The sequence below is a fragment of the Miscanthus floridulus genome, chromosome 8 (assembly GCF_019320115.1).
Source record: "Miscanthus floridulus cultivar M001 chromosome 8, ASM1932011v1, whole genome shotgun sequence".
Taxonomy (NCBI): Eukaryota; Viridiplantae; Streptophyta; class Magnoliopsida; order Poales; family Poaceae; genus Miscanthus; species Miscanthus floridulus.
In genome coordinates, this window is record NC_089587.1 from 223743738 (window position 1) to 223756349 (window position 12612).

Sequence of the window (12612 nt, forward strand, 5' to 3'; positions counted from 1 at the left end):
TCAACTAGAGTTGCTCTTAGCGGCTTCCGCAGAGCGAGCGTAATTCTCCTCATAAAACTCTTATTCAGAGCACCGCACAAGTTTCTTGTGGGCTTCAACGGAGACCACCACCAAGCCGTCTAGGAGGTGGCAACCTTCAAGAGTAACAAACACAACTGGCTTGTAAGACGACCACCAAATGCCACTCGATGCAATCTCATGATACAATCGCACTAGAATCGCTCATTCACTCAATTGGATAAACACTATCAAGCTAAAGTGAGTTAGAGGGCTCCTAAGCATCACCACATAAGCCACCAAGGCTCTAGTGCGCTAAGCTCTAATAAGCTGCCGACCAACGATCGATCAAAGCTTCTATTTATAATCCCACGGACTAAAATTGTTGTTACCCATTTACTGGACGCTTTTCGAAACGACCGAACGTGCCGGCCAGAACGACCAGACGCACCCGGTTCAGTGTCCGGTCAACAGATGTACGCCACGTGTCGTCACCGTTCAACCTCAGTCGTTTGTAATTATGCTATTTAAATTTCGCACTCTGAACTTAATATTGTAATAATGTATTTATAAGAATTTTTGTTGTATGAAATGAACTATGTATTGTAAACTCGTTCTTATTATTAGATTCTGGTGAAAAAACATGGATTATTCGGGTTATTCTATGTGGTGAGCTCGACGGAAACTGTCCGATGTAGCCGGCTCTCGGGACGCTTAATGTCTGGTGGAAGATGAGCGTTTCCGAAAATGTGCTATTTCTTACGGTTCTGCCACGTTAGCTAATCACCGTTGATTAATTATTCTGTTTCCTCGGATTAATCATTGCGGCTGTTCGGCTGGCTGGCTGGTGGCTGGTTGGCTGGCTAGCTCAGGCCTTGTTTAGTTGGTAATTTTTTTTGGAAATAGTACTGTAGCACTTTCGTTGTTATTTGGTAATTAATGTCCAATCATAGTCTAATTAGGCTTAAATGATTCGTCTCTTGAATTTTGTCTAAACTGTGTAATTAGTTTTATTTTTTTATTTATATTTAATGCTTTATGCATGTGTCTAAAGATTTGATGTGACGGAGAATCTTGAAAATTTTTGCAAAATTTTGGGAACTAAACGGTACCCACTAACGACCATACACAACAGTATTTTTCTCTCGCAACAATTTACTGAAATAATATTTTAGCTTATTTTTCGGTTGCGCCGAACAGGGTGATTATTCCTTCGCGCACCAAACCAAAGCGCGAAAAAGAAAAAAGAAAACACGCACACAAAATATTCGTCACGCACCTCCGCCGCCTCCTCTTTCCCCTCCCTGCTCGCCAACCCAGCGCACCGCACAACCCCATTCGCACCGCGTCGCGGCGAGGGGGCGACAGCTCAGGAAGACAGGGAGGGAGGGAGGAGGCAGGAGGAAAAGGGCAGGAAAGCCAAGGGAAGCGGGCGCGACCACTGCCACCCTCCTCCATTCCTCGCCCCGCCTCCCGTCGAGTGGAATCCCCGTGGACTCCCGCCCCCGCCTCCATACCCCGCGCGTCGCCGCGGCGCGCCGGGCCGATCTGCTCCGCCGCCCCGCCCACCTCCTCAGGTGCGCTTCTGCCTGGTCTGACGCTGTTTCCGTCGCTGCCGCGTCTCCTCCCCCGGTTGGGCCGAGAATGGCCCGGGCGCCGGATCTCCTCCGGGGACGCGGCGGTGTCGGTGGCTGCTAGATCTGTTGCGCGTGGCATGGCCGCGGCCGCGAGGTTGCCGCCGGCGCGGCCCGCGCAGATCTAGCTCCTCCACCCCTTTTTGGTTGCTGGAGCTGTTTCGAATTTGGTGCTGCCTGTTTTTTGTATTGCCGTCCAAATTGCTGGGCTCGAGCATGGTCTCGGAGCGCCCGGATTCGTGCTCTGAGCTTCCAGCCGAGGGCCGAAACGGGAGTGCGAATGGGAATGCGTGCCATGGGATCTCGATCGCTGTTGGATCTGACGGGGTGAATGAATCGACTGTTGCAGGTGTCCAACCGAGGAGGACATAGAGCTGGGCATATAACGAGCTAGATTTCAAAAAGGGAGCCATGAAGAAAGTGTTCGATCAGACGGTCCGGGACTTGTACGTGAATTGCCTGCTGTATTCCTGTCGTTTACTGCGTGTGATTTCGAGCCGCGTTTGTTTGCTAGCTCTGGCGGCATGAATTGACATAGGAATTTGTTTTAGAAATGATATACAACACACATGCGTTTTAGCGAAAAAAAACACATGAAATTTTTTTTGCTCCCTCACTCTTTCTCACCGGTGACCACCGGCGCCGGTGACAGTGACCGGCGAGCTTGGCCCGGCACCCGCGCTGGCCATGGCAGTGGCGGCGGTGGCGGATCTGTGATTTGTCCTTCCATAGAAAAAAAAAATGTGATCTGTGGAGGCTGAAGGTAGAAGAAGGGTGGAGGCTGTTGGATTTTAACTTGCATTGCAAAAAAATTCATGTGTTACTGCATAAAACACATGGTTGTGTAGTAGACAGAATCATTTGTTTCCCTGTCTTGCTTTTGCAGAAAAAGAGAGGTGAACAAGAAGGTCCTCAAGGTGCCTGGAATAGAACAAAAGGTGAGGGATCTGCCCGCTCTCCCGCCCTTTCATCCACAAGCATGTTTGTGGGAGCGTTTGTTTGTTTTCTCTTATTATTACTTTTCCTTACCAGTTGTTACAAAAGGAATTGTTTTGACGTGGTATCCCCGTTCTTGTTCTAATTTATGTACAGATCCTTGATGCCACAAGCAATGAACCGTGGGGCCCACATGGATCTCTCCTTGCAGACATTGCTCAGGCAACGCATAACTAGTATGCTATTTCCCCCTGTTTCCTGATTGGCTACTTGTTGAACAGAAACCAGTTTTGCTGGTGCTAATGTGGTTTGCATGTCCGTTTGCAGTCACGAGTACGAGATGATCATGAACATTGTGTGGAAGAGGGTCAGTGACACTGGTAAAAATTGGCGTCACGTTTACAAGGTAAGAAATTGTCCTGGCGCCATGAATATTCAAACATTGTTTATTTTTTGGGAAATATGTGAAAGCATTAATAATTATTACATTAATATTTTGAAGACCTGAAACTGATTTTTTTTCTCTCCCGTGCTTTAGGGATTGATTGTCTTGGATTACCTGGTGGCGCATGGTACTGAACGAGTTATTGATGACATAAGAGAGCATGCTTATCAGATATCGGTAATGCTAACCGCCATCTTTTCTGCATTATATTTTTAATACCATCTTCAAGTTTGGTTCTGGCATTGGGGATTCTTGTATCTTGCTTGTTTGGTGCGCTAACACACTATGCTTGAAATTCCAGGCACTAGCTGATTTCCAGTACATTGATTCTTCTGGGAGAGATCAAGGTAGCAATGTACGAAGGAAATCCCAGAGCCTTGTCAGTTTAGTTAATGATAAAGAAAGGATACAGGAAGTTAGACAGAAAGCACTCGCTACCAGGGACAAGTAAGTATAGCTTTATGCCATGCTTGCTTCATATTGATTAGTGCATACTGTCTTGCAGACGCTTAAGTTCCTGTTGTTGAACTGATTACCTTTATCTGATCATCTTTAGGTACAGGAGTGCGTTTGCCCCTGGTGGCAGGAGCCCAGGTGGATATGGTGGTGGTTATGATAATGACCGCTACGAAGGCAGCTATGGCAGTAGATATGACAACAGAAATGGAAATGGGAGGGAAAGAGACTATGGATACAGGGACGATGACAGATATGGTGGACCTGGAGATACGCCCAATAGGGAAGGAGATCGTTATTCCAGAGATTCTAATGAACGCTATGGCAGAGATTATAGAGAAGATGAATACAAAGGAAGTCATAGCAACCATGAATATGCTGAAGGAGCAGGTCGCAGGAGCTATGGCCCGGAAAGGGATTCATATGGGGATGACGAAGCTTATTCATCCCGGTCTGTTTTCTGTTTCAACTTGAAATTATTTCTTATTGTCCATAGTTGTTGTCAGCAACTAATGTACGGAATAGTTAGTTTCTTAAATTAGTAATATACCATCCTTTGGATTTTAGGGCTCTTAGTGGATCTTAACACCCTTCTTCCCTTGCAGTGGCCGTGGCAGCAATGCTGATGCCCCTACTCAGGATGATAGGTAAATAATGGAGAGTGGTCATGTACATTAACTTCTTAGCTTATTTGTTGGAGTAATCCTTCTAAGTTCTGTTACCTGCGATGACAGGCCTATAGAGCGGAAGCTTTCTAACCAGCAAATAGCTTCACCACCACCGAACTATGAAGATGTTACAAGAGATGGCCAGGACAATCTTCACGATGACAGGTCAGTATTCTATTTTGGATGCTTTAATTTCTTGGCTGAGCAATGGTCCCTTACTGAAACTCTCAAATCTCAGAAATGGAGGAAGTGTTCCTGCTGCTGTACCAAGGGTGTCCTCTCCTTCAGTTCCTGCAACAACTGTTCCTGCAGGACAGGTGAATGGGGTTCATGAGAATACTGTTGAAGATGTATCTGCACCACCAACTGCTCATGCTGAGCCTAATGGATTTGATGAGTTTGATCCACGTGGATCTGTACCAGGTATAGTTTGTTCTGTTTCAGCGATAAATACACCACTTGTGTAAATGGAAGTAATGAAAACATCAGTATGGAAGGAATATTTGGTGTTTTTTCATATACGAGATCAATGTACAGGGGAATGGTACCTAACCTGGCATGTTGCTAGTATCAACATCTTTGTTTGGTAAATATGTGCTGATATTATGTTTGGTGATCTATATCCCTTTTCAGATTCTTCCCCTCCTGTAAACCCTGCACCAGTAGCGAATAGCTTGGAGATGGATTTGTTTGGATCAGATCCTATTAGTTCGTTGGCTTTGGTGTCTGTGCCTCAACCAACGACCACATCAAATGTTGAAGCACCGGCAAATTCAGGTTTTGAGACAAATAGTTTCGTGGGCATGCCTCCTGCTTCCACTGGATTTGGCGAGGTATATGCATAACTTACTGTATTCATGTATTTGTTCTTGTTGGGTTTGTGATGCTATTTTACAATGCATGGGTTCTTAAATTGGCTTGCAACTGTTCTAAAACATAGCAAGAGGTTTTCACAACTTTGTGGAGTTTGATGTATTAGATAAGCTAAATGCTATAAGGGAAATGCCTTGTTAACATAATATAGTTTTCTATTAAAACTACACTTAAATGAAGCACAAGGAGTAGTAACGACAGAATTTCTGTCAGTAGGCATGTTTTAAATCAAACATTCAAACATCAAGTAACTTCGTTTGGTTATATTGTCTGTTAGTGTTTTCTTATAAAGTTATAATCTATCTAGTCATAATAGCTAATCTAAGAATTCTTTTTATTGTCTTTTAATTTTGCAACAGATTGATGCCTCAAATCCTTTTGGGGATCCTACACCTTTCAAGGCAGTTCTTGATGAAAGTCCAGCACTACCTCAGACACATGCTGCACCAGCTGGTTCTTTCCAGTCCACTGGACCTGGTGCGGATGTGAACCCTTTCCAGCCTGCTTCAGCCGCAAGCCTTGGTTTTGGAGACACTCTTGGTGATCTCACTTTTGCATCAAACGCTGCACCTGAGCAGCAAGATATGTTTGCAAACACAGCCTCCTTCCCTTCAGAGGTAGCACCAGCAAACCCGTCTGTGGTTCTCCAGCAGCCAGTTCCTACTAATTTCCCCTCTCAGGCACCTCAGCCAGTTGCTGGCCCATTGCATGCTGCTCCCACAGCATTTGCTCCTTCTCAGGCTGCTCCCACATTATTTGCTCCTTCTCAGTCTGCTCCCACATCATTTGCTCCTTCTCAGGCACCTCAGGCTGCCCCTGCGTTTGCTTATTCACAAGCACCTCATCCTGGTGCTGCCAACCTGTCTCAGTTTACCCAGACTGCCGCGCCATCATTTCCTCCTTCGCAGGTGCCTCAATCTGTAGCACCCAATCTGCCATCAGGCCAATCAGACTTCTTTATGCAACCAGCTTCAGGGTCTGGTATTGACAGCCTGTCTGGGGTTCCTACACCGAATGGAGCACCGTCCTACATTCCTCCACAGACTTCTCAGTTCGCTGCTCCGGCAAATCAACAACCATCTCAGCCAAACTTCCTCTCACAAACTAGCACACCAGCTCTCCAGCCCACCTTGATCTCTCGGGGGGCATCCCAGCCCGTTAGTGTGCCAAATTCAGTGCCTACTGGTGGCAGCTTCTCGTTGCAGTCAAGTTCATCAGCTCCCCCAGAAACAATCATTTCTGCTTTGCAAGTTAATCAGACTGAGCCAGTGAAGAAGTTTGAGCCCAAATCTAAACTGTGGTCTGATACTTTGAGCCGAGGTCTAGTCAATCTGGACATTTCTGGACGTAAGTGGCCTGTCATGGTTTCTTTTTTTTTCCCGCAATGCCAACAGCTTACCTTTGTGTTGGCTGACCTCATTGTGTTTGTTTTTTTACAGCAAAAGCGAATCCTCATGCTGATATTGGAGTTGACTTTGATTCAATTAATCGCAAGGAGAAAAGGCAGGAAAAGAAAATCAACCAAGCATCTGTTGTGTCTACAGTCACCATGGGCAAAGCCATGGGAGCTGGTTCCGGCATTGGTCGGGCTGGTGCAGGTGCAGGTGCAATGGCACCTCCTCCCAACCCAATGGGTGCTGGCAGGGGCATGGGTATGGGTCCTGGTGCCGGTGCTGGTTATGGTGGTGGAATGGGAATGAACCGGCCAATGGGCATGGGAATGGGAATGGGAATGGGAATGAATCAACAACAGATGAGGATGGGGATGAACCAACAGCCGATGGGAATGGGGATGGGGATGAACCAACAACAGATGGGAGGAATGAACATGGGGATGGGGATGAACCAGGGGATGCCGATGCGTCCTCCTATGGGGATGGCTCCTGGAGGAATACCCGGTGCTGGCTACAATCAGATGGGCACAGCATACGGTGGTCAGCAGCCATATGGAGGATACAGGTGAGGGGCTATACAGTCTCCCACACCACAGATTACGGGGCGAGGTGTTGAGAAACAGTTTAGGAGGCATGTGCATTTTGCTCATCTGGTTTTGCTTTGTGTATGATTTCTTGTTTCTTTTGGGGGCGGGTGAGAAGGGTATAATTTTCGTCACTATTCTTTTACAATCCATGTTGGATACTGTTACCTACTAAATAGCAAATAGCAAACATGTGAACAGGGGGTGGTGCTACAACTTCTGTGTTGTGTTGGATGCAAAGCCTTGAGATGTTACAGAGCTCCCATGTAGTTGTATACTTTGCTATAGGCATCTTTTTAGTAAACATATTATTTGTTTCAGCATTCTTGCTGGATGGATAATAAATGGCTGTACCATTTGGTTGAATTCTCACGTTTTTGCATTGACGTTAGTTTGCATGTAAATTTGACATGCTTTGTTCACGTCATTATTCTTGTATATCAATCACTATGAAGGAACTAGCTACATGGCCTGGAGCTGGATGGACGGACAGCCATCACTCTGAAGGAACAACAATCAGTCAAAAACTAATCAATTTGGCAGCTGAAGATTGGGATGAACAGCTTACATTTTTGGAAGATGACTCACTAGAATGAATACACAAAGAATCTAGACATGTATGAACTGCATGTTTGATTACCTATACTTCGCGAAACCAATCTTGGAGGCACATCAATGCTTCCAGAATTTTTAGTGGGAGAAGGCTACAATTGTTCATTTAGAACTCTCCCACCGTTGCTACAGTCAGATTATTTCATCGTTTCAAATTGTCATACGTTTTGCTTTTCGAGATATATAATTTTTGCTATGTGTCGGGTTCATAAACCCGGGGTCTCTCGTGAACCGGCTTCCTAGCAAAAGCTCGGCCCAATAGACGACGTTGCGAACGACGCGCAAACTCCTGGACCGGCCCAAAAACCTAAACGACAGGCCAGAAGGGCGATCCAATCTCCGACCAGAAGGCCTCGCTAAGGAGGAACTAGCGCTTCGCTTCTGACTTCCGGCCCGCCTCTCCGACCGGAAGGCCTAGGCCTAAGGAGAAACAACGCTCGCTTCGGACTCCGGCCCGCCTCTCCGATCGGAAGGCCTAGGCCAAACACCGATTCCGAACTCCGACCTCGCGTCTCCGACCGGGGACGCACCAAACCCCTGCTTACAAGCTTTTCTCCGACTAGGCGCAGTCGGAGCCAACTGGGACCAACTGACCGAGGACGCTCGCTCGGTGAGAACCAGGAAACGGATGGAGCAAGTAAGGCAGGGACACTCAAGTCAACCGCAATACCAAGGACAGTACCCTGTACACATACAGGACATGTCAAAAGAGTGCCCTGCAACCTTCCAAGCATGTCAAAACCCGAGTAGTGTTGTATGGCACCGACATTTGCCCTACAGTGTTGTGGGACGCCCGTAAACTCCCATACCAGACGAACACGGTAAAAACCCTTACATGTCTCTGTGCATCAACAGTATGGCAGGCACCGACGTCTGCCATACCAGAAGAAGACGACGTAACCTTCCATATGCACTTGACATTAACAGTGTTATGGGCGTCTACAATCATCTTGTACCCGATACCCGACGTGGGCAACTAGACTTAGCATACGTACACCTCTCTCTCTCTCACTTGTAAGGCCATCCCCCTTCATCTATAAAAGGAGATGCGCTCTCTCCCAAATAAGAAGAATCAGTCCACAACAACTCGAACAACATACACGATCCGAACGACCAAGGATTCCCAACGAACAACAAACGTTCGAACACTTAGCACATAGCGGAGCTCCCTATCAATCTTGGCCCTTCAGACCAGAGTTCCGACCGGACCTCTTGTACCCCTCATCTTTCTCCCTTTCGTTTGTAACCCCACAGCAAACTTCGAGCACCTAGGCTCAGGAATAAAGTCACAGACCGACTCAAACTAGACGTAGGGCACGCTTGTCTGAACTAGTATAAACCCATGTGTCATTGAGTGCTAGGCCACCTCCGATCACAATGTACAGCAAAACTACAAATATTTACATGTTGGTCACTTTCTGCACCGACAGTTGGCGCCGTCCGTGGGGAAGACGTTGTACGTTCACACTTTTGGTCATCGGATGGCCCACTTTTCTGCCATCTTCGCCATGGCGGGCTCAAGCGATACGACTCGCTTCGGCTCGCTGGAGTTTCCCACACTCCTACCTGTTGGGATGTGGGTTCCACCCATCTTTGAGCCATCCCAGGCCTTCCTCTTCGGAAGCCTGGACTTCATCACCGACCGGCTCGGCGTACTACACCTCCACGAGGAGGCACTTGTTCCGACGCTGGTCAGAGGGGCGCCCTCCATCGGTTCCGGGACACACGACGACTTCAATGACGAGGCGCCTACGCTTCATTCCGAGCAAACGCTCTGCTCAAACCCCGCTGTGAGTAATGTACATGCTGTTATTTACTCGCTGTCGACGAAATATGGTCGGTAGTCCATCTAGGGGTATGCCCATGATGATAGATTGTCGGTAGACGGTGCGTGTAATCAGGAACCAGATGGTTACAGAGGCACAAGACACAAGATTTATACAGGTTCGGCCGCCGTGTTGGCGTAATACCTACGTCCTGTGTCTCATTATTCTGTATTGATTGAGGTTTAGATGGATTGTCCTCTGAGGGGGACCCCTGTCTCTCCTTATATAGTCTGGAGGAGGAGGGTTACAAGTAAAGTATCCTATTTGGTACTATTACAATATCTAGTACAACTTGTAATCTTGCTATGCATGCCTCGATCTTACGGGCCGGGCCACCTCGGATGGTGCGGCCCATGTACCATCTTGTGGTACCCAGGGGTATATCCCCCACACTCGCTATTTACTATCTTCCACCGATTATCCGGAGGGACCACGTTGTCCACACCACAACCACCGTACGACTGGTTCCCCTACGACCTCGCGTCCCCCATGGACGTGTATTCTCGGGGCTCCAAAAAATGCTGTCGCCGCCTCCGCTCACATCCGAATTCGTGGGGATGACGAGCTATGCTCCCACCTGTTTCTACGAACTCGTAGATGACGAGGTTGAGAGTGATGGCTCTAGCATCGGCGACGTGGCACCTAGCCACCGTCCGTTCTAGGAGTGCGCTATGGCGGACGCTCTAGGACAGCCGTCGATGGTAGCAGAGTCCTTACAGACTCACACCCCTATGGACCCTTGTGCGTGGGCCCTCGCGCTCGCACAAAAGCACAGCGAGGAGCTACGACAATGGCGGCAGAACCAACTGCCACCTGCGCCGGCGTGCTCGGCGCACCATGCTGCGGCCCGTGCGCGTAACCCGGCGAGCGGCGCTCGGGGTCACGCCCGCCAGGTCTAGCGTAACATCATGGACGGGGGGAACGATCCCCCATAGTTCACTTGGGCTGGCCAGAACATTGCCACCGCGGCAATGCTTCTGTGCGGCCTTCTCGAGCCGAACGACCCCCAGGAACAGGCGATCTACCGGAACCTCCAGGCACTGGTGGAAACCACCACCGTTTAATAGGCAGAGAGCTTTGCATCACGACACCGACTCGAGACCTCTCTCCTCACCAGGGGAGTAGGGACGCACCAGACGGATCGCTCCATCCACTCACCACTATGGTCGTCGACCGTGGCACAGGAGGCCGCAGTCGTGCGATGATCTGAGCTGGCGCCCGCTCCACACCGCCCCCCTGTGCGCGAGCGGCTCAGGCCGAACCAAGATGCTCACAATGTCATCAGCAACCAGTGTCGGGCCCGGCATGATGATGGCGTCCATCGAGCGGTAGTGAGGGCAGGTGACACAGACCCCGGCTAGACCATAGCAGGGAGTGGTGAAACGCACTCCAGGCGTGATCGCCGGTCAGACGACCAGAGTCCTAGCTCAGATGGCCCGGGACCATGGGCCTTTGGTCGACGCATCCAGAGAGCACCGTTTCCACAGCGCTTTCGATCGCCTACCATCATTGCTAAGTATACCAAGGAGACAAACCCCGGTATATGGCTTGAAGACTTTCGGCTCGCCTATCGAGCTGGTGGAGTGGATGATGACCACTTCATCATTCAGTACCTCCCTATCTGCATGGGGGAACGTGTTCAAGTATGGCTTGAATTCCTCCCGCACGACAGCATCCGTGACTGGTGGACCTAAAGAGGGTCTTCGTTGGGAACTTCTAGGGGACGTATGTCCGCTATGAGAACTCCTGGGATCTCAAGAGTTGCCAGCAGGAGCCCATCGAGCTTCTGCGGGATTACATCCATAGGTTCTCCAAAAGATGCAACTCCCTCCCTGATGTCGTCAATGCGGACATCATCAGTGCATTCCTCTCCGGGACAACCTATGAGTCCCTAATCCACAAGGTTGGCTGCTGAAGCCCCGTACCACCCACGACTTGCTCGACGTCGCCATGAACCACGCCTCTAGTGAGGAGGCGATCGAAGTGGTCTTCAATGGAGGCCAGGATAAAGGCAAGGCCAAGCGCGAGGATCAAGACGAGGGCCCCTCCACGTAGAGGGGCAAAAAGAACAAGAATGATCGGCGCTGACCGGCCAACCCCGTGTTGGTCGTCGCTGCTGATCACACGGGCAAGCAGCCCCAGCAGGGCCTGCCTGACCACTTCAACAAGCTCATGAAGAGCCCATGCACCAACCATGCCTACCCCATCAAGCACCTCTACAATGACTGCGAGCTCCTCAAGCGCTTTCTGCGACAGGCCAGCGGGCCGAAGGAAGGAAAAGGCAAGGAGGAAGCAGCCAAAAAAGAGGGCGGGGCGGGCAAGAATCCGGACGACTGAAGGTCCCTATATGGCGACCGAGGTGATCCGACCAGGCGCCTACCGACTGAAGGATGACAACGGTAATGTTCTCACCAACACTTGGAATAGCGAACAGCTACGTCGTTTCTTCCCCTAAAATTCGGTCTTACCATTTTTTACTTAATGTTTGCTCCTATAAAGCGCCCCGACCCAAACACTTTCGGCCCGGGTCGCTCAGGGGCTCCACGAGGGTGCAATACAACCTCTCTTTTTTTACTATCAAATGGTAAATACCTTTTTTTTACCCAAACAAAAGGGTAGTCCGTTCCTTTAATTACCTTACATAACTTTGCTTTAAATATTTTGACCGATCGCACCCCACCTCTAACTACGATTACGAGCAGCTGAGCCTTGCGGGCCACGCTTGGGCTCTTAAGGTTGCAACCTATGGGACAAATGGGCAGGTGCAAAAAAGAAAGAATAAAAAATAAAGTTATGCTAAGGTAAAAGTAAAGAACGAATGGGACAAGCTTCCCCGAATGAAGTAGTCCCATCATAAAAACAAAGTTACTGTATTCATTAATACACAAAAACACTTTACACAGGGGGCTCCCCCACGACATTATCTTTTACATCTGCTAAAGTATTTCTACTCTAAAACCTCTACTACGGCTCCCCGGTGGCATCAGCTACCGGCTCGACCGATAAGGGTAGGGGCTGCTCGTCCTCCGACTGGGCAACATTTGGCCTGGTCAGAGGCGGGGCAACATCCACTTTTGACCCAGGCTCCAAGCCATCCATAGGCTAGGTGACATCCTCCTGACGTGCGCCTTCGGCCATGTCCGCACGGCGAGCATCCATCATCCACCGCGTGGAGACTTGCTTGGCC

General features: G+C 49.1%; 1 protein-coding gene across 1 annotated transcript; it reads left to right on the forward strand.

The window, feature by feature from the left end:
- The first annotated feature begins 1435 nt into the window (after positions 1-1435).
- LOC136478308 (clathrin interactor EPSIN 2-like) lies at positions 1436-7107 on the forward strand. The gene is made up of 14 exons (XM_066476707.1): positions 1436-1574; positions 1981-2077; positions 2518-2569; positions 2724-2803; positions 2895-2973; positions 3106-3189; positions 3314-3459; positions 3569-3919; positions 4074-4115; positions 4203-4301; positions 4375-4559; positions 4770-4969; positions 5369-6356; positions 6449-7107. Exons 2-14 carry the CDS (start codon positions 2043-2045, stop codon positions 6970-6972), a joined length of 2865 nt encoding a protein of 954 aa, XP_066332804.1. The 5' UTR covers positions 1436-1574; positions 1981-2042; the 3' UTR covers positions 6973-7107.
- Positions 7108-12612: the final 5505 nt, after the last annotated feature.

Bases quoted from the DNA above. Each gene is read 5' to 3' on its own strand.
- LOC136478308 (XM_066476707.1), top strand. From the start codon at position 2,043: ATGAAGAAAGTGTTCGATCAGACGGTCCGGGACTT. The intron at 2,078-2,517 runs GTACGTGAATTG...TTGCTTTTGCAG, and splicing joins GATCAGACGGTCCGGGACTT to AAAAAGAGAGGTGAACAAGA. The intron at 4,970-5,368 runs GTATATGCATAA...ATTTTGCAACAG, and splicing joins CTTCCACTGGATTTGGCGAG to ATTGATGCCTCAAATCCTTT.